The sequence below is a fragment of the Mauremys mutica genome, chromosome 1 (assembly GCF_020497125.1).
Source record: "Mauremys mutica isolate MM-2020 ecotype Southern chromosome 1, ASM2049712v1, whole genome shotgun sequence".
Classification (NCBI taxonomy): Eukaryota; Metazoa; Chordata; order Testudines; family Geoemydidae; genus Mauremys; species Mauremys mutica.
This window is the reverse complement of record NC_059072.1, coordinates 301,204,646-301,232,290: the sequence shown is the minus strand read 5'-3', so window position 1 is coordinate 301,232,290 and position 27,645 is coordinate 301,204,646. Positions and strand designations below refer to the sequence as shown.

General features: G+C 44.9%; 1 protein-coding gene across 3 annotated transcripts in view; it reads right to left on the bottom strand.

Moving 5' to 3' along the window:
* Nucleotides 1–27,645, bottom strand: part of NAA16 (N-alpha-acetyltransferase 16, NatA auxiliary subunit) — a 99,096-nt gene that overhangs the window by 61,621 nt on the left and 9,830 nt on the right. For 2 of the 3 annotated variants that reach the window (XM_045012663.1, XM_045012642.1), the window contains exons 2-4: nucleotides 24,584–24,668; nucleotides 12,525–12,629; nucleotides 2,678–2,835 (exon numbers count right to left, since the gene is read on the bottom strand). In XM_045012663.1, coding sequence (XP_044868598.1) covers nucleotides 2,678–2,835; nucleotides 12,525–12,629; nucleotides 24,584–24,668 — 348 coding nt within the window. Of the gene's footprint in view, nucleotides 1–548; nucleotides 1,073–2,677; nucleotides 2,836–12,524; nucleotides 12,630–24,583; nucleotides 24,669–27,645 lie in introns of those variants that run through there. The other variant, XM_045012653.1, reaches the window with a different exon arrangement.

The following is a 27,645-nucleotide window of genomic DNA, read 5'->3' as shown; positions in this document are numbered from 1 at the left end:
AGTGTATCACTACTAGTATTTTAATCTTGATTATTACTGAAAGTTGGACATTCTTAAAAAGCAAGATGCAATTCTAACAAAGTAAACGATAAACAGTATTACATTTGAGTTATAAGAAAGTGGGATTTACACTAAAGGTAGCATTCCTGGCATAAAACTTATAATCTATTTTAAAATCAAGATAAAAGAGGCACCTAACTGCCTAAGTTGTTTCTGAAAATAAGACAGGCTCCTAAGTCACATAGGCACTTTGGAACATTTTACCTAGCCTCTGCATGCCGAAGAAGAATTTGGATTTTTACAATTAAAGAACACAAAATAAGTTTCCCTTTTTCTGAGCAAAACAGACCCATGAGCGTGGGAACTAACAGGTTCTCATGTTCATGTCGTAACCTCTCACTAATTTCCAAAAGAAATAAGGCTGGAGGTAATCCAGTAGAATTATTCCTGGAAGTGTCTGAAGTCATCAGCAGTAGTAGGTGGTGGAATGATAGCCTCATTAGGGGAAGAAGAGGAGAAATATAGTGTTGGTGAAACTTCTTCCTCACCTCATTCCAAGGGAGGCTCAGTCTCTGGTGGGCAAGAGATTGATGGAGAAGGCAAAGATGTAGGTCCTCCAGCTTTGCTCCATGACAGGCTTCCTCAACTGTGCCGTGTACATGGCCCAGGGATCCCAATAGAGCCAATGTGGGGGAAGCAGAACATGGGGTTGCATCCACTCTGGTCCATACCACGGCTGGGTCTGGGTGTGGAATGCACATATTGAGGATATGTAGAAGTAGAAGATTGTGCGGGATTCAAATAAGAGGGCATGATGGAGCCCCACTCCTCGTCTTCCGCCTCCTCACTGGGGAAGGGAGGTGCCGTCCTTGGAGGAGAAAGGGAGGAATGTCCTGAGTCCAGAGAGGAGGGTGGAAGTGGGGGGGAGGTTGTGTCTGAGCAGAGGTGATGCAGGTATGTCATATACCAGCAGGTCTTTAGGATGTCTGGATTCCTGTGGTGGAGAAAGGAGCATCATCAGTACTGGAACATGACTCGGTCCCGAAGGAGACATGCAGGAGTAATCTGCAAGTGGAGCTGAAAACTTGATGGGTGCCGATGGTCTTGTTGGTGCCATAGCTCCCAAAGTCAGTCTGTCTCGGTCTCCAGAACCGAGAGACCGTGCAGATGGCTGTAGGTCTGCCCAGTTAAGGTCCTTAGACAGATGTTTCATGCCAGTACCAGAGGTACTTGGATGGGCCCTGGAGCTATGTCCCCTGTCAGACGATGTTGAGGCAACTGACCTCAAAGGGGATGGTATTCTGGGGGGAGGGGAGGGGAAGCTGTGCCTCAGAATATGAGGAGGGAGCCCATTTCTTCTCATCAGAGTGAGAGGGGGACAACTTTCTCTTATGGGACTTCGGTGATCAGCAGATGACCTGGCCGAGGGTGAAAGCTGCCCAGGGGGAGAGTCCAGGCCTGGGTTGATGCTGGATGCAGTGATTTCTCCATGAGGAGAAGTCACAACCAAACATCCTGGTCTTTTCTGGCCCTAGCAGTCAAGCCATGGCAGTGAGAACACTTTTGTGGAACATGTCCCTCTCCCAGATAGTGAATACACTGTGGTGGCTCTGCTGCGGATTCTGTCCCAGTTCAAAGGCAGTAGAGAAGGAACTGGGGGGCAGTCATACCGCACAGTGCTACATATACGTCCTGCTCACAGTGCGAGAGGGGGAAGTGCGCATGTTCAGTCCGGTGGGTATTGCTGATTAACATCTCCAATCCGAGGCGCAGAGGGTGCTGCCGCATGACAGTGGAGCACCCATAGGGACATCACTCAAAGAAGAGCTGTCAATTTTTCTGAAATAAAATTACAGTGCTTTCATTTTCATATCTCCCCATTTCTTCCTTTGGCCTTCTCACCACCTAGTTCCACTCTTTCCTCTGGCAATTTTTATAATGAGATGAACTAAGGTCTTGGTATTAAAGATCAATATTGAATAGTTTCTTCTATGCTCTATGAAGGTGAGGAGGAAACACAGCAGCAGCTGCCTTTAATATACAGTGCTTCCTAATATATCTTGCAGCCAGAGCTAGTGATGAATGAAGGTTTCAGAAGACCTGGGATCAGCACATGGGAAGTCAAGGACGGCATTAGTACTTATGTGAAAATGGGCTCTTCTGAACAGAGAAGCAAACAGCCCTAAATCCTTCCTCTGCCCAAGATGGATTAAAAGGATGAGTGGCTACCTGCCATCTTAAAATGTATCCCAATAATCCTCAAATACATTAAAAACAGGTGTAATGTGGAGGGTGAGAAAGTAGGCATCACCCACAAGTTGAGGTAAGCAGTTCATGTTCTCATAAGGCTTTGAAAATGTAAGGTGTGAAGTGGGTGCACAGTATTAAGAAAAAACTAATACACACATGAGTGAATTGGTGAACATTAGTTTAGACTATGTCTGGCAATTGAGAAGCACAGATGGCTCTGTGGATCAGCTAATACAGAGTAACAGTAGCATGGCTGGCATCCTCCATATGCACTCAATACATCAAATGCACCAGTATTGTATTTCACTGTTCTCAGTCTTTCCTAGACAGCAGCTCAAATGACTTGCTACTTTTGAGTTAAGCTTACCACAAACAAAAACTAAAAATTAGTAGTTTTAAAACATACAAATTTAAATAAAATACTTACTCTGTATCCTTCTAGATCTCTCATTTGGATCTGCAACAATGAAAGATCTCTTAAGATCTGTAGATTGTCTTTATCTAATTTGAGAGCATTTCGATAACATTTAATAGCTTCATCATATTTCTTATCAGACCGCTGCAAGAGTCCATACACATGCCAACCTAATACAGGTTAAGGAAAGTGACAAGCATTCACATTTTTCTAAATGTAATTACATTGTCTATGTATTATGTACTGACCAAGAAACTAGATTCTCTCTCTGATAATATTCCATGCTATTTAGGTTTGGTTACTCTTCTTAATCTCTATGCTATACATTTTCTTGTCCTCCTTTACTGTCAGCAGGGTTATTTAGTGTGTATTTACAACCTTAATTGGAATGCTGAGGATGGGCAAGCCACTGTCTTGTACTTCTGAAGGAGGGCTACAGGTCAGGAGATTTTTTTTTTTTTTAACTCCAGGAGAACTGCAGTAGATTACTTTGTAACAGTCTAAGGCCTGGTCTACACTAGGAGTTTATGTCAAATTTAGCAGCGTTAATTCGACTTAACCGTGCACCCGTCCACACCAGGAAGCTAATTAGTTCGACCTAGAGGGCTCTTTAGTTCGAATTCTGTACTCCTCCCCGACGAGGGGAGTAGCGCTAAATTCGACATGGCTATGTCGAATTAGCCTATGTGTGGACTGAAATCGACCTTAGTTGCTCCGGGAGCTATCCCACAGTGCACCACTCTGTTGACGCTCTGGACAGCAGTCCGAGCTTGGATGTTCTGACCAGCCACACAGGAAAAGCCCCGGGAAAATTTGAATTCCTTTTCCTGTCTGGCCAGTTTGAATCTCATTTCCTGTTTGGACATCGTGGCGAGCTCAGCGGCACCGGCAACGATGCAGAGCTCTCCAGCAGAGGAGTCCATGCAATCTCAGAGTAGAAAGAGGGCCCCAGCATGGACTGACCGGGAAGTCTTGGATCTGATCACTGTGTGGGGCGATGAGTCTGTGCTTTTGGAGCTGCGCTCCAAAAAACGGAATGCAAAGACCTATGATAAGGTCTCCAAAGCCATGAGAGACAGAGGATACAGCTGGGATACAACGCAGTGCCGCATGAAAATCAAGGAGCTGAGACACTCACTCACTCACTCAAAGCGGCAAACGGACGCTCCGGAGCCCAGCCCCAGACATGCCGCTTCTACGAGGCACTGCATGCCATTCTCGGTGGGTCTGCCACCGCTGCCCCACCAGTGTCCATGGACTCCGACGATGGGAGTGTCGACGGCCAGTTCCTCGGCGATGTTCGCGGATGGGGAAGATGAGGAAGGAGATGAGGAGGAGGAGGCAGTCGACAGCGCTTACAACGCTGGTTTCCCCGACAGCCAGGATCTCTTCATCACCCTCACAGAGATCCCCTACCAACCCTCCCCAGCAGTTACCCCGGACCCTGAATCAGGGGAAGGATCAGTCGGTAAGTGCTTTAAACATGTAAACTTTTATTATTAATGTAACAGGAATTTGAACTATGTGAAAAGGAGGTCTATATATATGGGGATAGAACAGAAATCCTCCTGGGAGATCTCCACGAAGCTCTCCTGGAGGTAATCGAAAAGCCTCCGCATGAGGTTCCTGGGGAGAGCTGCCTTATTGGGTGCTCCGTGGTAGCACACTTTTCCGCGCCAGGCTTTCATGAGGTATTCTGGGAGCATTGCCTCCACGAGCATGGCAGCATAGGCCCCTGGTTTGTGCTGGCTTTCACGCAGCATGCACTCTCTATCTCCTTCAGTGACCCTCCTCAGGGTGATCTCCCTCAGCGACTCCTGCATCTAATTAGGGGAATTAGTGTAATGTTAGGCCTGGTCCAAAGTATTTTTAAAAAATCTCCAGACAGACGCCATCGCAGAGACTCAGTACGCTGCTGCGTGACAAGCGTAATGGAAAGCCAAAGAATCAAATGGACGCTCATGGAGGGAGGGAGGGGGGACTGAGGACGCAAGCTATCCCACAGTTCCTGCAGTCTCCGAAAAGCATTTGCATTCTTGGCTGAGCTCCCAATACCTGTAGGGTCAAACACATTGTCCGCGGTGGTTCAGGGCATAGCTCGTCAATGTACCCCCACCCCCCATCCCCAGAAGGAAAAGGGAAAAAAATCGTCTCTTGACTCTTTTAAATGTCACCCTATGTGTACTGAATGCTGCTGGTAGACGCGATGCTGCGGCACTGTACTGTAGCATCCTCGCCCCCCACGCTATGGATGGCTGATGGTACAATATGGCTGATATCTGTCGTCATCATCAGCCTTGTGGCAGATGGTGTAGTGCAATAGGACTGCTATCCGTCCTCGTCATCAGCCCATGAGTGCTCCTGACTGGCCTCCCGGTCATTCCCAGTAGACGGTACAGAACGGCTGGTAACAGTCTTCATCATAGCAACAGGGGACTGAGCTCCATCAGCCCCCGCCCTTCATGTGTAAAGAAAAGATTCTGTACTGCCTGGACTATCATAGCAGCAGGATGCTGGGCTCCTCTCCCCCACACTGCTTAATGTCCTGTCTGGACTATCATAGCAGCTGGAGGCTGCCTTCCCCTCATTTCATTTCACTAACAAGTCACTGTTTCTTATTCCTGCATTCTTTATTACTTCAGCACACAAATGGGGGGACACTGCAACGGTAGCCCAGGAAGGCTGGGGGAGGAGGGAAGCAACAGGTGGGGTTGTTGCAGGAGCACCCCCTGTGAATGGCATGCAGCTCATCATTCCTGCATGATCTGACACAGAGCGGAAGTGCTCTCTAGTTCTCTGATACACTGGATCTATATTATACTTGCCCAATATTCTAGTCAGGACTGAATCTATTTTTAGATACCATAAAGGAGGGATTGACTCGGGGAGTCATTCCCATTTTTGTCTTTTGCGCCCCCGGCTGATCTCAGCCAGGGGCACCTATGACAGCAGCAGAAGGTATAGTGCAATAGGACAGGTAACCGTCATCTCATTGCCAATTTACAATGGCATGGTAGATGGTACAGAACGGCTGCTAACCATCTCTGCTGTCATGCAAAAGCAAATGAATGCTGCTGTGTAGCGCTGCTGAATCGCCTCTGTCCGCGGCATCTAGTACACATACAGTGACAGTGACAAAAGGCAAAACAGGCTCCAGGGTTGCCACGCTATGGCGTCTGCCAGGGCAATCCAGGGAAAAAGGGCACAAAGTGATTGTCTGCCGTTGCTTTCCCGGAGGAAGGAATGACTGACGACATTTACCAAGAACCACCCGCAACAATGAGTTTTGCCCCATCAGGCACTGGGATCTCAACCCATTGTTCACAGAAACAGACTAGACTGTTCATTGTTCGCAAAAATGTATCTTTGCAAGGAATTCACTCCCTTTTTCCCATCACACAGCTTCGACTGTCTCCAGACCTGCCCCAGCATCCCCCTCACAGAGGCTGGCGCAGATTAGGGAGCGAAAGAGAAAGACACGGGACAAGATGATCACTGAACTTATGGGCTGCTCCCGAGCCGAGGCGGCCCAGCAGAGCCAGTGGAGGGAGAACCTCTCTCAGTACCCGCGCTCACACAGCGAACGGGAGGAGAGGTGGCGTGAGGAAGACAAGCGGGTGACTCAAACACTGCTTGGACTAATGAGGGAGCAAACGGACACGCTCCGGCGCCTTGTGGATGTTCTGCAGGACCGCAGGCAGGAGGACAGAGCCCCCCGCAGTGTATCTGCAACCACCCTCCCCCGCCACAAAGTCCCATACCCCCCTCACCCAAAATAACAAGGAGGAAGGGCGCCAGGGGCCATGAAAACTGTCACTGCACCCCAGCAGAGTGCTCAATTACCCAAAAGCTCTCATTCCCTAAATTTTGAGAAGTCCTTCCCTTCCTGACTCACCCAAGCCCCAATCCCAGTTTCATCCCCTAACTGTCTAGTTGATTATTAAAAATACTTTGCTGTTAATTACTGTTTCCGTCATGTTTTTGTACAGAAGACTGTGTTTGAAGGGGGGGGGGGAAGGGGGTTGGTAATTGCATAGGACAGTCACCTTTATCAGGGTACAGACACGGGGGCAGGATCAGCAGCAGGTCACACACACAGTGCAGTCTGTAGGCATCCTGGTCGGTATGGGAGGTGGTTTCCATGTTCTGTGGGGGGGGGGGGTACGTGACTTTGTAGCGGGGGAGGGCGGTTACAGATCTTATGCAGCGGTCCTTGTCCTGGACCACAGAGCCACGCAGCAGGGGAATCTGTAACCGTCCTCCCCCGCAACAAGGTCACATAGCCCCCGCACACAGAGTCCCAAAAAGGAGGGATGGCAGGCTCCGTTGAAACAACCAGTCCGGCACTGCGGACAGCTCTAGGAGCAGGAGCCTGTCATTCCTCGAGTTTAGAGGCGGTCTGTACATCACTGCACACCCTATCCAGCACAGTCTGCATCCCACTTTCAACCCTTTAATGCAAAGTCATTAATAAAGAAACCTTTGTTAAGTAACAATGGAACATGTATTTTATTTTTACACGTGTGTTGGAAGGGGGGAAACGGGGTGAACGGGGTATGTAACTGCAGAGGATAGTCAACAGTAACTGGGTAAAGAAACAGGGGCAGGTTCAGCTTCTCTGTAAAGAAACTGAATAGTCACAGGTCACGCTGCTCGCTGAGGAACCTAGCTTTCAAAGCCTCCCGGATGCACAGCGCTTCCCGCTGGGCTCTTCTAATCGCACGGGTGTCTGGCTGAGCGTAATCAGCTGCCAGGCGATTTGCCTCAACCTCCCATCCCGCCCCCTTGCTCTCACAGAGATTGTGAAGCACACAGCAAGCTGCAATAACAATGGGGATATTGGTTTCGCTGAGATCCGAGCGAGTCAGTAAGCTCCTCCATCTCCCCTTGAGATGTCCGAAAGCACACTCCACCACGATTCTGCACTTGCTCAGCCGGTAGTTGAAGAGTTCTTTGTCACTGTCCAGGGCGCCTGTATAGGGCTTCATGAGCCAGGGCATTAGCGGGTAGGCTGGGTCCCCGAGGATCACTGTAGGCATCTCCACATCCCCAACAGTTATTTTGTGGTCCGGGAAGAAACTACCTTCCTGCAGGCGTCTAAACAGACCAGAGTTCCTAAAAACACGCGCGTCATGAACCTTGCCCTGCCACTCGACGTTGATGTTGGTAAAGCGTCCCCTATGGTCCACCAGTGCTTGCAGCACCATTGAAAAGTAGCCCTTTCAGTTAATATACTGGCTGGCCTGGAGGTCCGGTCCCAGGATAGGGATGTGAGTTCCATCTATAGCCCCACCGCAGTTTGGGAATCCCATCGCGGTGAAGCCATCTATGATGACCTGAACATTTCCCAGGGTCACTACCTTTGAGAGCAGTAGCTCAACGATTGCGTGGGCTACTTGCATCACAGCAACCCCCACGGTAGATTTGCCCACGCCAAAGTGGTTCGCTACTGACCGGTAGCTGTCTGGCGTTGCAAGTTTCCAGAGGGCTATGGCCACTCGCTTCTTCACAGTCAGGGCTGCTCGCATCCGGGTGTCCTTGCGCTTCAGGGCAGGGGACAGCAAGTCACACAGTTCAAGGAAAGTGCCCTTACACATGCAAAAGTTTCGCAGCCACTGTGATTCATCCCAGACCTGCAGCACTATGCGGTCCCACCAGTCCGTGCTTGTTTCCCGGGCCCAGAATCGCTGTTCCATAGCATGAACTTGACCCATTGCCACCATGATCTCCACAGCGCGGGATCCCGTGCTTTCTGAGAGGTCTGTGCCACTCTGACACTTCATGTCCTCACCGTGCTGCTGGAGCCTCCTCGCCCGATTTCTCAGCAGCTGACTGTGGAAGAGGAGGACGATAAGGTGCGAGGAGTTGACAACGGCCATAAGTGCAGCGATGATCGCAGCGGGCTCCATGCTCGCAGTACTGTGGCGTCCGCGCTGTCACTGACCAGAAAAGTGCGCGAACAGATTTCCCGCCGGCGCTTTCAGGGAGGGAGGACGGAAGTGACGGTTGAATGATGACAGTTACCCAAAACCACCCTCGACATATTTTTTCCCCCAGCAGGCATTGGGGGCTCTACCCAGAATTCCAATGGGCAGCGGGAACTGCGGGAACTGTGGGATAGCTGCCCACAGTGCACTGCTTCCAATGTCGACGCTTGCCCCATTAGTGTGGACTCACAAAGTCGAATTAGTGTCCTTAGTGTGGATACACAAATTCGACTTTGTAAGGTCGATTCCACAAATTCGAGTTAAGTTGAATCGAACTACTCTTGTAGTGTAGACATACCCTAAGAGTCAAATAGCCTAAAGCAGTGGTTCTCAAACTTTTGTACTGGTGACCCCTTTCACATAGCAAGCCTTTGAGTGGGCTTTATAAATTAAAAACAATAATATATTTACCACCATTATAAATGCTGGAGGCAAAGCGGAGCTTAGGGTGAAAGCTGACAGCTCATGACCTCTAATAACCTCACGACCCCTTGACACCCCCAGTTTGAGAACCCCAGACCTAAAGTTAACAGTTTCACTAAAAATAAGAGATAATCATATCAAATCAAAACTTAAAGTATCATCTAACTAGTCTGGTAACCGCTGTGCTAAATAAGGGAGAGGTATAGTTTATTCAATGAAGAAATCTTTCAATATGTGTGCATCTCCAACTGACCAAGTCTGACTGTCAGCACTGTAATACCTCAGGTTTCTTCTAGCTTTGAGACATCAGTGATCTTGAGTGAGGACTTCCATTTTTCTCCCTTAAGTGCCCCTTCCTCTTTTACCCTGTGAAAATCTTTGGCATGATACTATGAAATAATCTAAAGGCATATTATGATGAAATAATCTTAAAAAATCCAAAATATTACATCTGGTATGATCACTACAGTCATTAACTTCACAATCCTAGCAAATAACAGGAACAAACCTTGTCAAACTGTTTTGATTCTTTAGAACTCTCAAGTTGACACTGTTCATTGATACAGCATCCTCTAGATTAGTAATTCTCAATTATGTTGGTCTACAACTCAAAAATTGTCCCATGAACACCATATACCACAATACTTTGTGGGTTCAAAGTATTGTGGGATTGAGATAGCAGTACCTTTATTTAACCATTTTGATGATTGCAAAAGGTGTCCCAAATGGCTTGTGGAGGAGGACAGACTACTGCTTGTGAAGGGGTTCTCTGGCTATGCGGTCAGTGGTGCGTTTACGTCCTCAGCTTAGCTAGCACCCAGTCTCAAGAAGGACTGGAAGGGACCTCGAAAGGTCATCGAGTCCAGCCCCCTGCCTCCATTAGCAGGACCAATTTTTGCCCCAGATCCCTAAGTGACCTCCTCAAGGATTGAACTCACAACCCTGGGTTTAGCAGGCCAATGCTCAAACCACTGAGCTATCCCTCAGAAAGACTCAAACATGGATTGGTAAACCCTTTATTAAAATCAAGCCCAACAGGAGATCTTAGGGTTCTGGTGCACAATAACTTTCATAATTCTAGTCTTCACCCTAGTCATGACCATTGGTCTTTTTGTACAGTAGGGAGAAATATTGGAGACTTAACGAGTGATGACTTGGGGAGAATCCATTCAACTGCCTTAAGACTGTGGTAACAATATAGGGCATCTGCCATGCTCTCAGTAAGCTACTCCAAGGTAGGGTACAAGCACATGACAATCCTACTCTGTCTGGGGTTCAATGGCTGAGGCAGTGCTTAGATCTGGCTCTTAGATTCTTGGCCTGGCGACAATTTAAGTTTCTAGAAACCCAGGAAAGAGTTAGATTTTGCCATACAGAGTTACTGCAGTAGCAATGTATTTGCAACAGAAGAACTACAGAGCTCTCACGTGCTCAAGTAATAGCCATTACCCTGCTCCCTTGACTCCCCAGCAGCTGGAATTAAGCAATTCTGCTGAACAAAGCTGCTTTCTTCCTTCTGAGGGGCTGGAGCAGTGGATGACCTCTGAAGTTCTAAATAAAGACGTAGAGGCAAAAAACTAACATTGATGCCTAACAGAAAATCCAAGCAATGAAACTGAAGTTCCCCTAAAGATTTTAGAAACCAAAGCCCTACTGACACACCTGAGGCAATGGAAACTGAAGCAGCAAAGTCCATGAAATACACAAATGAAAGACTTGATTGAAAGGCAAGGAGAGGAATTCATTGAAATGGATACAAAAAGCAAGATTTTTATGGAGTAGGTTGAAGAGCAGAAAAGCTAGAGAAGTGCAGTAACTTATGGGCAACTCTGCCTGTAATAAAAACTTCTGTCAGTTCAAATTAACAGTGGTGGTTAGGCAAGATGGCAAGTAACCAACAGTGTATGTGGTTGTTACTGCTCTCACCCCAATCTAAACTCACTGGGTTTAGGAACCAAAAACTCTTTAGACTTGGGAATGCAAGATCAAGGAATGAAAATTCTGAACAAAGAGAGCTGTGGGGAGAGGGAAAACATACACTAAAGCTCCGTTAGAATTTTTCAACTCATTTATATATATATAAAATTTCATTTCCTGGATGGCAAGTATACTCTGAAAGAAAAACAACTGAAAAGTTTTTATTTCATGCTACAACAAATGATTAGTGGAATAAAGGACAAATCTATTTGTTATTTATTCTTTGAGAGTTAAAAAGTGCAGGGATAGGTAAAAAGGTAGCATACAGTGTGAGCCGAACAAGATTTATGTCTTAGTTTATAAAAATATTGAGATTGCCTGAAGAAATTCAATGCAACTGATGGTGACTATGGATAACATTTCCCTATTTCAGTGAAAAATGGATTTCCCTTAGGATAAGGAAGGGGGAAAATTGGTTTGAGTAGACAGTTTTCTGGTTTTTATTTAATGATCTTTGGACAAAAGCTTGGTTAGGTTTGTTCTGTTACCAACTTTTGTTTATATCAAAGCCTGAGATAGAGCACTGAACAGATCTAAATAAATGCAGAAGCTGCAACAAGGTAGAGCTTGTCCACACAGAGACTTCGTGTATGTCAAGCCAGAGTGTGAACATACAGCTCACTAAAAAGTAACCTGCAAGGCCCTAAAAGTTCTACACTGTACATGAAAGAACACTACAGAACTTTCACTGCGCATCATGCTAGTGTGCCATACAATCACATCCTGGCTTACCATACACTACGTTCTGTGTGGACAAGCTCTAAAACAGAAGATAGCTGGTATTCTTAAAACTCTATGGCAGTTAAAAAGATTTTGCTCACCATGAAGAAAGTTGTCTCCCAAGGTTTCATTGTTACATGCATCCATCTAGTCAAATTCTAACCCCCACTACTTTATAGTACGGTCTACTTTTGCTGTAGCACTGAAAAATTGACTAAATCCTGATTTCTTGTATCATACAAGCAAATGACCCTTTAAAAGAATGCACTGATGATTTTGTATGCACAACTTCCAATTTGCAGCAAACATTTAACAATAAAGTGGGAGAAGGCATCCAAATGGGGAAAAAACATTTTAAAAAACCCTTGTTTTTATTTTATTCAGCAAAGGATATTTTTATTTGTTTTTAAACAAAGAGTAGGGCAGCTTTGCAGTGTCCTGCATCTACCTGAATCAGAATTTTTGCCATCAAGTTCTATCCCTTTTCATAATGCAGTTACCTTGCAAACACAACAAATTTTTATGGGGGAAACGTTTCCTACTACTTTTCTTTCACAATATAAAATAAGGTCTGTTCTAAAGAAATCAAGAAAATATGTACCAAAAGGCTACTTTATGGACTTCAGTTTAAAAAAAAACAAAAAACAAACAAACAAAAACCCTGGACCTCTGATACCTAACATAAGAACTATTTGTGCAAAATAAAGACAACTAGTATAAAAAAGGTCCAGTTATACCATTAGAAAGGATACAGACATGACTCTTTACGTCATTACGAAGTCCTTTACGAACAAATTCGTATGCTTCTTCTTTCTTCCCTAAACAGTTCAAGGTCAGTCCTTTCATAGCCAAGGTCTCTGTAGAAAAGATGTTGTATTTGTGAATGTGAGAAATCAAAATGTACACGTACCATTTATGGTGACTGTGACAGAATATACTCTGTATTCACAATCTACACACTACTGTAATCATCTTTATAAATAGTATGCCTTCTAAGGCATCATTTGAAAAAAAACAAACAAAACAAAAAACTCAATTTGCTGGTCAATACTGTCCTGATAAAATATATGTGGCAACATTGTATGTGAAGTTAAGATTTCAGTGTATGATGTTACAGTAGAACCTCAGTTATGAACACTGCAGGGATGGAGATGGTTCATAGCTCTGAAATGTTCATAACTCTGAACAAAATGTTATGACTGTTCTTTCAAAAAGCATACTTCCAGTTCCAAATGAGGTGTGCGGTTGACTGGTCAGTTCATCACTCTGGTGTTAGTAACCCTGAGGATCAATTGTATTAACATATGCCAAACAAGTCTGTCCTAAACAAAGGAATGTGCATTCTGCTTAATTTGCATTTAAGCAGTAAACAGAGTCATTAAGCTAGAAGGGAAAACAAAGGAAGCTCAAATTGTTGAGAAGAATGCAGCAGGGAACACTGATCCCCAAATATTGTCTCTCTCCTGGTACCTAGCTGGAAATGTTTTTCAAAGGGGGCAGGGGACTGAAACCATAAAAAGGATGGACAAACACCCCTAGGTCCCTTCCTCTCTCTCTGGCCATCAATTCACTGCATCTGAAGGAATAAAGGAAGCAACCGTTGGACTGGAGAAGGGGCCCTGACCTAAAGAGTTCGGTCATTAAGACTGCAGGAAACGTGGTAAAAATTTAGCTTTGAATTTAACATAATTTGTTAAGTTAGGCATCAGTAGCATTTTATCTTGTAACCATTATGCTTCACTACTTATACTCACTTAAAATCTCTAAAGAGAGCATTAAGTGCAGTGGAAGTAATCAAACTGATTTCAGGCTCCTTCTGTCAGTGCTTGCTGTTGGGTTTTTTTTTTACCCTTTGGAGTTCTCCTGTTTGTCTCTTTGCTGTGAAGCACTATTTTGGGGGGTTGCTGTTCTATTGTTTTATTTAATCCAGTGTGTTTAAACTGAGGTGTCTGGGAAACTCCATTGGGGAGGCAAGCTATGTGTATATTATTTCTATTAAAGAAATAAACAGATGGTATATAGCTTGTATACTGCTGCAAAATCCTAATTCAACACCTCAACGTGGCGCAGCAGTGACCCTGGCTTGTCTGACAGCGAGAATAGCGGAGTGTATTCTTCAGTAGGTTCAAACATGCCATTAAGGCGTCAGACTACCAACCCAGGGAGAGGACAGCTGTCCTTCTTGAGATTGGGTGCTAGCTAAGCTGAGGACGTAAATGCACCACTGACCGCATAGCCAACGGGTGGATGAAAAAATGGCAAAAAACACAAATAAACGGGACCCAACTCCTTGTGTACGCCTCGATCTTATTTATGACAGTGGTGGGGAGTTCGGTCGATGAAAGGCTGTTAACCTCAGAGGCCAGAAAAAGGACTGCCCTCTCAGTGTGCACCTATAACTGCAGGACACTGACGAGAGACGATTCAATCAACAACCTGATGGAGAAGGCAAGGACAGCCTGCGACATCCTGGGTCTCTGCGAAATATGACAAAGAAAGGAGATGGAAGTGAAATGGAGAGACAAAAGTGTTGGGAAAAGGAAAAGGCGTGAGAATCATTGGAAGAATTGGCTTCATCATCAATAAGGAATGGTGTTCAAAAAATCATCTCCTGCAAATTCAAGTCATAGCACATCAGAGTGCTACACCACCACCTGAATAAGAACACCACCCTGAAGATTATTCAGCTCTATGTTCCCACAAGCACAAGCAAAGATGATGTGGAAGAATTCGATCAAGAGCTTGAGCAAAACCCTTGCTCAAAAATCCACATATACAATTGTGATGGGAGATTTCAACGCCAAGAGGGAAAGAAGGTGAAAAGTTCAATGGTAAGTATGGCATTGGCGAACAAAATCCATGAGGAGAGCAACTGGCAACTCTGGCGGAGACGAAAGAAACATTCATTGGTAACACCTGGTTTAAGAAGGCAGCCAAGAGGAGGTGGACATGGATTGCGCCCAATGTGAAGAAAAAGGAGATTGACTATATTCTGATCAATAAGTGGCGCATTGTACAAGACATCTCTGTAGCACCACCATTTAACACCGGTAGTGACCACTGCTTGCTCAAAGCAGATCTCAACTTCAACGGAAAGGTGGAGAAGAAAGCACTAACGTTAGAAAATCGGAGACAGCAGCCAAAAATATTTGACAAGGCAATCTTGAAAGTGAACATTTCCAAGGAAGACTGGAGTCTAGATAACTGTGATGAAGATTATAAAAACTTGACTGATAAATTGAGGCAATGTGTGAAATTAGCTGAGAAAGAAAGGCTGAAAAGAGCGAAGGGAAGCCTTTGCAGAGCAGGGCATTGACAAACTGTATCAAACTATTAAAGGATGCAAATTCTGACTGCACTACAGATATAACTATTTGATACTCCACTTCGCATCCCAGTTAAGAAAGATGTGAAAAAAGACACGGTTTCACCAAAACTCTTCACAGCCTGTCTCGAAATGGTAATGAGGCGGATGAATTGGAAGGGTGGAATCAACATCAACGGAGAGCAGTTAAACCATCTCAGATTTGCAGACGATATTGTGTTGATTGCCAAAAATACTATTCAACTACAGAAAATGCCATGAGAACTCAACAAAAAAAAAAAAGCAGTCAAGTTGGACTGAAAATTAACCGCTCCAAAACTAAATTTATCCAGTCTGATACCTTGCCAAAAGTCCAAAAAAGAAGAACAAACAGAAGAAGTTGAGCAGTGTGTCTATTTGGGCCAAGAAATTAATATGCACCACAATCAGGAAGGTGAACTCTCGAAGAAAAAAAGCAGGTTGGTACGCACTGAATTCTATCAGTAATCTCCTCAAAAGGGGGGGAGTGAAGAAGAGGAGAGAGAGAAAGAAAGAAAAAAACCTAACAAACCAAAAAAAAAAAAGCCACCAATAAGGCAACACGCACCAGCATCTTCAGCGCAATAGTACTGCCAGCAATGTTGTACGGCAATGAAACATAGGCGCTGACAAAGGCAGAGAAGCAGCAACTGTCTGTCACAGAGATGGCAATGGAAAGAAGAATTCTGGGAATTTCAATACATGACCAAGTCCCCAATGAAGTGATCAGATACAGTGGAGTGCAGGATGTCATCGCTGAGAGCAGGCATAGTAAAATGCGATGGGCTGGGCCTATAGCGAGGCTTACTGACAATCGATGGACTGCAGCTGTTGCTGAGTGGTACCCACGGGAACTGAAATGACCACTCAGCTGACCTCCAAAGAGATGGGAAGATTTTATTGTATAAAGACATGGCTGCACATGGAGAGGGAAGGCCAGGATGTGAGAAGAACAGAAGATGTGTTGTGATGGGCGCAATCTATATGAGGGCTGAAAGACTGATCGATCAAGGTGATCAAGGCTACAGCTTGTATTGTCCAGGAGAGGGCTGGGCTGTACAGCACATACATTTCGGGGGGGGAGGGGAATCTAAGACTGGGGGTACGCTGGAATCACCCTGCAGTATAACAAAAGCTGGTGGGAGCCAGCATGTAATCAAGAAAATATGTACTAAATAAGTATGTAACATGTGGCTGACAGGCTGCACTTGCACACACTCAGCACGTGGCTTGCATGCTGGAAGGGGGTGGAGGGGAGGAGAGAAGAAGAGCTCCTTCAGCAAGGCATTGTGAGGCATCGGAGCCTGCAGGGCAAGGGTGACATAGCTGCTCATTACTCTGGACTGTCACAGGTGACAAGTGATACAGATGCAAGATGCTTTGCATTTAATTAAGAAGTTAATCAGTGCACTGAGACTAATTTAGATCAGGGCAGAAGCTTAACAGTGCTCAGCGCAGCATTACAGAAGTGATTTGATTCCTGGCTGCTTTGTATTTTCTATTTGTCCTTCTGCAAGCAAACAAGAAGGCATTTGACTTGCTTTGATGCAGTTAAGATTACGTGACCTGAAACAATTTTTACAAGAGGTTATAGTAATATATTTATGCTCTAGATAATTAGGGCAAGAAGAATGGTCTTATGATTAAAGCATCGGATCAGAAGCTGGAAGCAGGGTGGATTTCATTTAAAACGTGATTTAACTCACTAGTCAGGAAGACTCAATTTAATCATGGATTTCTACATAAAAGTGCATTCTTGTTGGTTGTTATAACGTTAATACATATTCTTCACAACTAAGAAATAAATGGAAGTTTCATTTTTAGAAGGTACACACTATACATTTTTAAAGTGATTTATTTTGAAAACTTTTCAGATTAGTTTTACGGCTATATCAGAATTAGGAGAAGATCACCACCAGACAGACAATTAAGTTGTTTTAGTTAAATAAAACAATAACGTTATGTATTCTGAATTTTTCTTCAACAGCAAACATAACATTTTAACAAGACAAATATATGAATTTTTTAATTTAGTTAAATATTCACGTTTTTTAAAATCAAGTTTGTTTCTGTCAAAATTGTTTAACTAAAATAGTTAATGAATTTTGTTTTTAAAAAACAAAAATTAAAAACTCTGTCAGCTAGGTCAACATGAGAAACTTAAAATATTGGCTTCTGCAGCTAACTCAGTCGTCTTCACCTTCATTTTCCTGTTTGGACTAATTCATTCCAAATTGAGAAATCATTTGGGACCTGAAAAAAGTAGGGAAGCTTGTTTTTCTTTTCCACATTATGAACAAAGGAAGAAAATATTCTTTCTACACCAGCAAAAGAAGCTACTGCTGTTAAAAGTGAGATTATCACTTCAACAGTCTCTGAATCTAAGTGCTTAAGTGATTTCCACTACTTCCCTGGTGTGACTTTCTTTAAAACATCATCAGCAAACATATTTCTTGAATGATTCTTATTCCCAAACTGGGTCTCTTTTATGGCCTGCTGCAATTACAGGTTTTCCCTTCTAGTGAGAAAATGGTATGGTAGATCTCAAATCAATGAAGGCTACACTCAGAAAGACCTCAAGACTTCTAAAATATGCTGCTCAAACAGTTTCACTTTTGTTTCTAGTGCCTGTCCCTCCCTCCTCACATTTATCTCCAGACTTCTCCTTGTCCAAATTTATTCCGCCCCCAACAATCTTCTATTCATTGAACTTTTTGAAACTTTATACTTTTAGAGAGAGGTAAAGGATTGACTTTGTACACAAATTTGCAGAGGGACAATAGAGTTGAGGTCGGTTATTTCTCACCTCAATATATTATTTATTTAAAAACATTTTTGCTGTTAACAAGCATGTTATCTGAAGACACAAATCCACAGTTTGAGAACTGCAAAACTAAGCACCTCTGAGCACTGTGTCCCATTGGGTAGATTGAAAGATTAACCTAAATCTACACAGAAGCCCCTGGAACCCCATAAGATTGGGTCCCTAATCCATGAACTATTGAAACTCATTTACAAAACTTTCCTTAAACATTACATGAATATATTGTCTGATACTACAGAATTAGAATTTATAATCTCTATTCCATGATGAGATATCGTTGAGCTATAACGTATCTTTAGATAAAATGCTTCCTGAGGAAAAACCTATCAAAAAATCTGATTTAAATAAAAAAAATTTTTTTTAAATTGTTGATTTTTATCCACCTTGGCTGCTCTAGAATAGCAGTTTTCAACCTTTTTTCATTTGCAGACACCTAAAAAAATTTCAAATGGAGGTGCAGAGACCTTTGAAAGTCTTAGTCTGTGAACCTCTAGGTTCATGGACCACAGGCTGGGGGAAAAAAACCCCAGTTACTTACCTTCTGTAACAGTTGCTCTTCAAGATGTGTTGCATATGTCCATTCCAATGTAGGTGCGTGTGCACTCCAAGCACAGTTGCCAGAAAATTTTCCCTCAGTAGTATCCATCAGGTCAGCTCTGGCGCCATGTGGAAGGAAAGCTGGGTGAGAACACAACTGCACCTTATCCTTAAAGAATACCATGTATGGTGGCTTCAAAGAGCGGGTACAGGTTTCCGAAACCTTTCTGGTCGAAGTAATGGCCACTAAGGCGGCCACCTTCCAGGAGAGGTATAGCAGCAAGCAAGATGCCAGCAGCTCAAACGAGGGGCTCGTAAGCTTAGATAAAACCAGGTCAAGATCCCAGAGCGGGACCAGCTGCCGTACCTGGGGGTACAACTTCTCAAGGCCCTAAAGGAAATGGTTAGAGATATTCTTTGAAAAAAATTGATTGGCCATTCACCCAAGGGTGAAAAGTAGAGACCGCTGCCAGGTGGACTCTAATGGATGACACGGTTAAACCTTGCTGTTTGAACGACAGTGACAATCGCGTAGATGAAACACTTCTGGGAAGATGAGATAGAGAACCGCTTCCATTTTGCCAGTTAAGTTGCCCTGGCAGAGGGCTTTCTGCTTCCTTACAGAATGTCATGGACCTGCTCCAAACAAGCTAGTTCTGCAAAGTTTAGCCATGGACTTCTGGACCATCAGGTAGCGGGATCCAAGGTTCAGGTGGAGCAGACAATGACTATGGTCCTCAGATCAGTGAGACTGGTAACACTACTGAGAGGTCCAGCAAAGTGGCGAACCAATGCTGTTGGGGCCAAGCCAGAGCTATCAGAATGACCCACGCTCAGTCCAGCTTGATCTTCAGCAGGACCTTGTGCACAAGCAGAATAGGAGGGTGACCCATCCATGGAAGAACAAAAGCATCTGAGTGTGACCCGAAGCTATAACCCAGAAAGCAGAACTAGTGACACTTCCTGTTGTGTCTTGTCACAAACTGATCTAGGGAGCCCCTGACTGCTGGAAAACAAGCTTCATGACATCTAGGTGAAGGGTCCATTCATGCCAATCTGAAAAGGATCTGCTGAGGTGATCTGCTAACTCCTTTTGTGCTTCTAGTATGTAGGAGGCCTCCTAGGTGAATCAAGTGGGCTAAAGCAAAGATCCCACAACTGAACAGCCTCCCAACACAGGCTCCTCCCTGCTCTATATCATGATATAGAGCAGGGATCTAGAACATGGCTGTCATGTTGTATGTTAGAACAGATACATTTGTGCCTGTAACATGAGGCTGAAATGCCTGACAAGCTAGGCGGACTGTCCTGAGCTCCTTGACAGTGATGTGTAGAGACAGCTCTTCCCGGGACCAAAGGCCTTGAGTTCTGAGAGGACCCAAGTGAGCTCCCCAGCCTAGTGCTGATGCATCTGAGACTGGGGACAGCGATGGGCAGAACTGTGAGAATAGGATGCCCCCACAAACTATCATTGGGTCCTCCACCAATTGAGTGAGGCAAGAACCGGGGAAAGAATCATAAGAATCATGCCCACATGGTGGCGGTTTAGTAACTACACTGAAGGCAGGGACGCCTGGAGTGGTCTAAAGTGTAGTCTCAGATACTGCACTAAATAAGTACAAGTATCAGAGGGGTAGCCGTGTTAGTCTGGATCTGTAAAAGCAGCAAAGTGTCTTGTGGCACCTTATAGACTAACAGACATTTTGGAGCATGAGCTTTCGTGGATGAATATTTCGAAGTGGGTATTCACCCACGAAAGCTCATGCTCCAAAACGTCTGTTAGTCTATAAGGTGCCACAGGACTCTTTGCTGCTTTTAAATAAGTACATGCAGCCGTATGACCCAGGAAACTCCAAGCTGTCGTCATCAGGTAATCCTTGAAGTGGACTATGAGCACCATAATTGCTTGAGCGCGCCCTTCTGGGAGAAAGGCTCTGGCCTGGACAGAGTCGAGCACCGCCCCGATAAATTCTGTCCTCTGTACCACAGTAAGGGTGGATTTCTGCATATTTATAAGTAAATCCCCGTTCCGGAAGTTTGACTGGATGAGTTGTATGCTGGACTCCACTTGAGCCCTGGTCTGTTCTCTGACCAGCCCCTTGCCTCCTCAAGAAGGCTACTACAACTGCCATGCACTTTGTAAATACTCATGGGGCAACCGACAGGCCAAAGGGGAGAACAGTGAACTGGTAATGCATGTGATCCATGACAAATCTGAGGAACCTTCTACGTCCCTGAAAAAAAATCAAGATGTGAAAACAGGTGTCTCTCAAATCGAGGGCGGCATATCTGTCCCCTGAACCCAGGGAGGGGATGATGGAAGCCAAGGAGACGAGGCAGAACTTCAGCTTCTTGAGGTAGCTTAAGATGCGACAGCTTGAAGACAGGGTCTGAGACCTCCCTTGGCTTTTGGGATTAGGAAATAATGGGAACAGAACCCCAACCCCTTAGATTCTGTGGATCCTTTTCCATGGCTCACACCCGTAAGAGTGACTGGGCGAGAAGTTGCTCGTCAGAGGGGTCCCTGAAGAGGGACTGGGGAGGATGGGGGAGTAAGAATTGAATTGGATGGTATCTCTCACTTCTACCATGCTCAGAACCCAACGGTCCATAGTAATATGGGACCATGCCCAGAGGAAGTGGGACAAGTGGTCCGCAAAACAAAGGGTAAGCTGGATCCGAGGTTTCTAAGGTGGGTACGGCATCCTCGAGCACCCCATCAAAATGCCTGCTTAGAGTCTCCCGAATGTGTGGGAGGAACAGGCATTGATGTTGAGGATGACATGGGTGAAGACCTATACCTGAAGCCCTTGCTCTTCTTCCTCTGATCCACCAGCTCGGCAGGACTAAGGAAGAATCAGGAGGATTGCTGAGGCTTATAATGCTTTCCCGAAGTCACCAAGGTGTATGAGCCCAGGGACTTCAGAGTAGCCCTGGAATCCTTGAGGCCATGGAGCTTGGAGTCTGTCTGCTCTGTGAGGGCACTTAGCTCTTCTAAGGGATGGTCCTGGAGGCTCTCCTGAACCTCATGTGGGAGGCCCAAGGATCAGAGCCAAGAACTCCTATGCATGACTACTGCATAGGCCATGGACCAGGCAGCCAAATCCACAGCATCCAGGATTGTTTGCAGGGAAGTCCTTGCTATCAATTTCCCCTCCTCAACCGAAGAGAACTCCCCTCTGGCCTCTTTGGGCAATGAATCTTTAAACTTTAACACAGAGTCCCATGTGTTAAAGTCAAATCTTTTCAGTAACGCTTGTTGGTTAGAGATACTGAGCTGCAAACCCCCAGTCGAGTAGACATTCCTCTCAAACAGGTCTATTCCTCTGCTTTGGGCCCCCCCCCCTTATGGCCCCTGCTGCTCTCGCTCACTGGCAGCAGGGACCACCAAGCATGCCAGGAGCGAAAAGGGGGGAAAATGGGTATACAAAAATTCATATCCCTGAGCTGGGACAAAATACTTCTTCTTCGCCTTCTTGGCCATGGGAGGTAGGCACGCCGGGGTCTGCCACAGGGCCTTTATTGGGTTCATGATGGCCTTGTTGAGAGGAAGGGCCATTCTTGACAGGCCCGCCACAGTCAAGATGTCCACCAAAGAGTGAGAGGACTGCTTAACTTCCTCTGCCTGAATGCCCAGGTTTTGAGCCACTCTTTTGAGACGCTCCTGATGGGCCTCAGTTGTCGTGGGAGGGCGATAAGTCTGCTCCTGCCACGGCCTCATCAGGGGAAGATGAGGAAGCAGCCTGAACTAGCAGGAGGCACTGATCCTAGCTTTCAGCACAGGCCAGGTCCTGTGGCATTTGCTCCTGGTACTCAGCACCAGCCTCAGTACCAGAGCCTGGATCGGGCTCTGATTAAACAAGCGGCGGCACTCTTCCCTCAGAGGCCAACAAATAGAAGTGCCTTAACCAAGGACCCTGCATTGGGGAAAATGCCCATGGGTTCCAGAAAGGCCACTGCACAGCCACCTGCTACTGGCTAGAAGGCCAAGCAGTCGATAGCATGTCCTGGCCCATCGCCAGGTAGTGACAACCTGCATACCGGGGCTGGCTCCTGGAGCAGGAGACATACAACCCAACCTCTGACTCTGAGGAGAAGGAGTCTGTCTGGAGACCATGAAGGAGTGGTTCCTACCAGTGCCAGTGACCAATGCCAGCAAGCGGAAGATCAGGACGGGGCCATCATGGCCAGCTTCCCTTTAGATGGTACCGAGGGCCTCGGTATCAAGCTGCAAATGATAGCCACAGTCTCTTCTGCACCCTAGTACAGACACCACTGACTGCTGTACTACCAGTGACACCAGCACCAATAGTGAGAGTAGGTCTCTAGCCTCAGCAAAAGCCTCTGGCATGGGTGGCACCGCCAAAGTGCCTGTACCATGCTTCCCCTCTGGTTCAGATGGATTGTCCAGCGCTGAGCTCAACAGCACCTGCAAAGGGGCTGGAGTTAACTGTGCCAACTGAGCTGCTGGAGCCCTGGAGTGGTCCAACGTGAGTTGCACTTTGCTCTAGCTTCCATGCCTGGCCATCTTCACTTGGCAGGCATTGTCTTTGGTTTTTTCCTTGGCACTGGAGATGGTGAACAGTGCCATGATTCCCAGACAGTGGCAGGTATGCACCTCACTGACACCAAGGTGCTCAGTGCGGGGTCTGAATGGTCCAGGTCCAAGGGAGGTCTGAGTGCTGCTTCCATCAAGATGGACTTCAGCCTAGCATCCTGCTCCTTTTTAGTATGAGGTTTGAAATCCCTGCAAATCTTGCAGCGCTTCCAAATGCAAGTTTCCACCAAGCACTTAAGGCAACCGGACTGCGGGTCATTCAGAGATATAGCCTTTCTGCAGGAGGCATATGGCTTGAAGCCCGGTAACCGAAGCAGGCCTTGGTACCAGAGTGGAAGAAACACTGCTGATAATGGAAGAAACTAACTCTAAAAGAAACTTAACCAACTACGAACAAGAATTATGCTCAGAAATACAGAGAAGAAGTCCACAGAGGAAGACTTGCAAGTGCCAGCATAGACTATTTCCAGCGCCCGTCACGGGTGGTAAGAAGGAACTGGGGGGGCATGGGGTCAGCAGTGCCCTTTATACGGGCGCTATGGATGTGCAGCCTTAGAGGGTGCCAAAGCCAACCCATCAGATCCCACGAAGAGAAATGTTTCCAGTAACTGTGCTCAGGGCACACATACCCCTACATTGGAATGGACATGTGCAAGTACTCAAAGAAGAACCGCCATTCTGTGGTAACGATAACTTTTTGCTCAACATAGTCTGCAACTTCCAGGGGTCCATGGACCAGAGGTTGAAGACCACTGTTCTAGGACAATGAAAATTACAATCAGTGAAAAGAAGAAACATGAGAACCAGTAAGAAGAGAGACCTAGAGTGGCAACCATGGACAGGAAATAAAGAAAAAAATTTATAATGAGAGATAACTATAAAAGACAAGTGTGATTTTGTGCTTCAAATACAAATGCATCATGCCATGGAGCTGGGAAGACAGGAATAATGCATTTAGGCCTGCACACCAAGTTACATGGAAGATGCTGTCATATTTGAGGGAGTTCAGGGAACAAAATTTATCAGTAGGAGGAGCTGAGATGATGGAAAATTAAAAATATACATATTTACGCAAAGACAACTGGGACACAACATATTGAAGGGTGTAAGTACTTAAAAGAAATGTATTTAAACCCACCCAGATAACAGTACTAATAGCCTAAAACGAAGAAAAGGAAAAGTTACGTTGAATTTTAGGGAGTCGGGAGGATGGGGGAGGGAAGAGAGAGAAGAAAAGAACAGTGATCTTTCTCAAGGCAAACAGGAAAAGTTCCATCATGTACCACACCTACAATTACAGAATTTTCCTACTGTGTGGAATTATTGAGCTATGACAGGCATGGAGCAGATGAACCAACATATCATCTCCACTTCTAGTTTCTACGATGCATGCCAAAACATGGACTTTTAGGTTCCGCCTTTCATGTTATAATTCATGGTATCAGTAATACAATGCTTAATTAAGGAATACACAACTAAATACAAGCAGTGATGTTATAACTTACAGCAGGGGGAAAATAAGAATAAGTCTTTCAAGCCATGCAATTACCTCCATGTTCAGCAAACTTCGGGTTGGAGAGGATCATCTTGCAAAATTTGAGCCCATTTTTGTATTGTTTTTGTTCGTAACATTTCTAGAAAAAAAAAGAGGCTCAGATTATACTACTGCAAGTGTTTTTAAAACAGGAGTAGTCCATCAAAATAGACTAATACAAAATAATTCATCAGATCCTTCAGTGACAAAACACCGATCAGACCAAAATTAAAACTCTATTTAATTCTGCTCCCATGACACTTTGTATGTTGTTTCTCTTAGATAGTCAGGGAAGTGCCTTCATGTGTGTTTGGCCATTGCGTTTCATTATGGGTGCTGCCAAAATATAAAATAGATTTTTGGAAAGTAATATGATAGGGTGTAGCTACAGTATTCCCATGGGTACAGGAACGGCAAGTAGGAGTGTGGATGGATTTTCATGTGGAACAGAGTATATAGATTCCCAATTATTCACTGACAAAAAACCATCATTAACACAGAGTTAATGCTACCTAGTAGTATCTTGTGCCCTTTTAGAACACTTAGTTAATCAAAACACAAACTTCTGAAAGCCAGGAAACAGAGTTCAAATATAGATGGTGATGCAACCTTAACTCTGCCCTCTTAGAGCAGGCAATAACTACCAAGAATTACTGCAGCTGCATCCAGTGTGTTAGGTGGAGTTATGCCGAATGGTAGAGGCATTAGCTAATCACAGGTCTTCCGAACAGCACTGTGATGTGAGGTAATATGGAGAGACCATGCCTCTCTGGAGGACACTGAGCTTTTCTCTTGAACCCCAAGTGAGAGACCAAAGGAAAAAGCTGCACGTATACAGTGAGAGAGCCAATATGCCTCATTTCAATGCTATGATGTTTGTTATGCCAGTAGCAGGCCAACAGGGGTCTTCTTGCCATTGGGACTGTAGACAGATGGGTTAGAGATGAGTGTTGTCTGCTTAAGGATGGGCAAGTGAAAGTATAATACTAAGAGGCATCATACGCATAAGGGCAAAGAGGCTGTAAAATTTAGTAGCTATGGTATTCATTCTGTGGAGTAGGCTAATTATTTAAGCGTAAGACAGGTGTAAGTAGCTCCTGATCAGAAAAATGCAGAGGCAGAGGGCAACTATGGGTGTACTGAAGCAACACAGAACGGGCAGAATCATGATTGTGTGGGTATGTACCTTCATTTTATTTCCTGGGAAGATGCACAGGGATCCGGGGGGAGGAGGAGAGGAGTTCTCTTTGCAGGGATGCTGGGATCAGGGACAACCGTTGAGTGGGATAGTTACAGCCTGAAAACTACCACTGTTGCATATCCTGGAAATGCATCCCATTGGTCACCTCAAGGTGGTAGAACAATACTGCTACGTTTGGGGAATGTTTTCCCCCTGCACACTCCCACAGAAACAAAGCAGGAAGAGATTCAGGCATTTGAAACAAACACCCGGTGCCTGATTTCAGTTCCACGGATTTTACCTATAATTATCATCTCTCAAAAGCCTGGAGTATCAGAAAACAAGAATTTCAGTCTTCAGTTCATATTGATTACCAAAGTCCAAGTCAAGGTTTCCACCATTTAGGATTTGATTAAATTAAGATTGGGCTATCAAAAAACAGTGGTACAAAACTGCATGGCATCCAGCTGTTAACATCCATATTCAGTGGAACATGAACCGGGGGGGGGAGAGAATCTCACCAGAAGTACAAGTCTCTCTCCCTTAAAATTGGATTGAATATAGCATGTCCACCTTGTACAAGATCCTGTACAGCAGGAGAATAAAACCAGTTCTGATTGAAGTCACCCCAATGCACCCAAGACTTACTATGTGGAAGGACAGATTTGTTTACTCCACAGTAACATCTGCCAAATTTTAATCTGCAGAATTGTTTCATGTCATAGATAGCCAAAAGCTATTTCTACTTGGTGAATGATTTGAGTACTTTGTTTGGAGGAAATTGTGATTTAGTGACAAAGAATGTACAGATTTGGATCTAACTGTCTCCATTTGTAAAGGCAGGGCAACATCTTAGAAGGAGGAAACAAATGCTTTACTTTGTGCTGCAACTTGGGCCATGACTGATGGTCAGTGGAGATGTAATGGACCTACTGATAATGGGGACTGTCAATGCTTCCCTTAAAGAAGGCAGGCTACCAGCTTCAATTAAAGAAACATTGATACAGGGTATCCTCAAGAATGCATCATCCCATGTCAATATATCCCTGTGGAGTTAGAGGTTAATTATGGTTAAGATCATTCTCAATATCTAGATGCCTCCAATTTCTTTCACCACAGACCTACATTGGTGCAAATGTTACTCCTGGTGGAATTCTGTATTATTCATTGGGAGCAACTGGTATTTAAAAAAAATCTCAAATTTGATCACGTCATGAAACTTGTCTTGCACATTGAGCGAATCAAATTCAAACACACTCAATCACAGACAATTTCAAAATCTAATTGAAGAACTGAATGGAGATGATTCCCTCTATTTGCCATTTCACTGCGCAGTTTGATGGCTCTTGAGAGGTAAAGTTATTTCCCATTTTTTCAAGCTCCTGGAACTAGTAACATTATTTATGGAGGAGAACAGAATACACTCCGAGCTTATAGATCCTGGGTGGGTTCTAGATTTGGCATTTCTTGCAGAGACGCTGTGCATTTGGATAAACTAAAAGTGGACTTACAAGGAAAATTCCAATTGCTGTCTGATCTAGTGCAAAGGAATTTGAGTTCATGAACAAACTGCAGTTGTTTCACAGACAAATGCTTGAGGGAGAGCTGATGCTTTCCCGCAATGTCACAACTTCAAGCCAGATCAAAAGAAGATGCATCAGAACCCCTAAAATGGACCACAACTAGATATGTGAGCGTGATTAAAGACCTTAAGGATAGTTTTTAGGAATGTGTAGTGGGGTGGCTGCCCCACTCCCTGAGAATTTAGGCTGCAGCAAGCCAGTGGGCCTGTGCAGATGAACAGCCAATAAAAGAAGGGCTTATTGGGAGCCAATCGGGGCCCAGATTGGAGACAGCCAATCAGGACCAGGCTCAGCCATATATAAAGGCTGCCCAC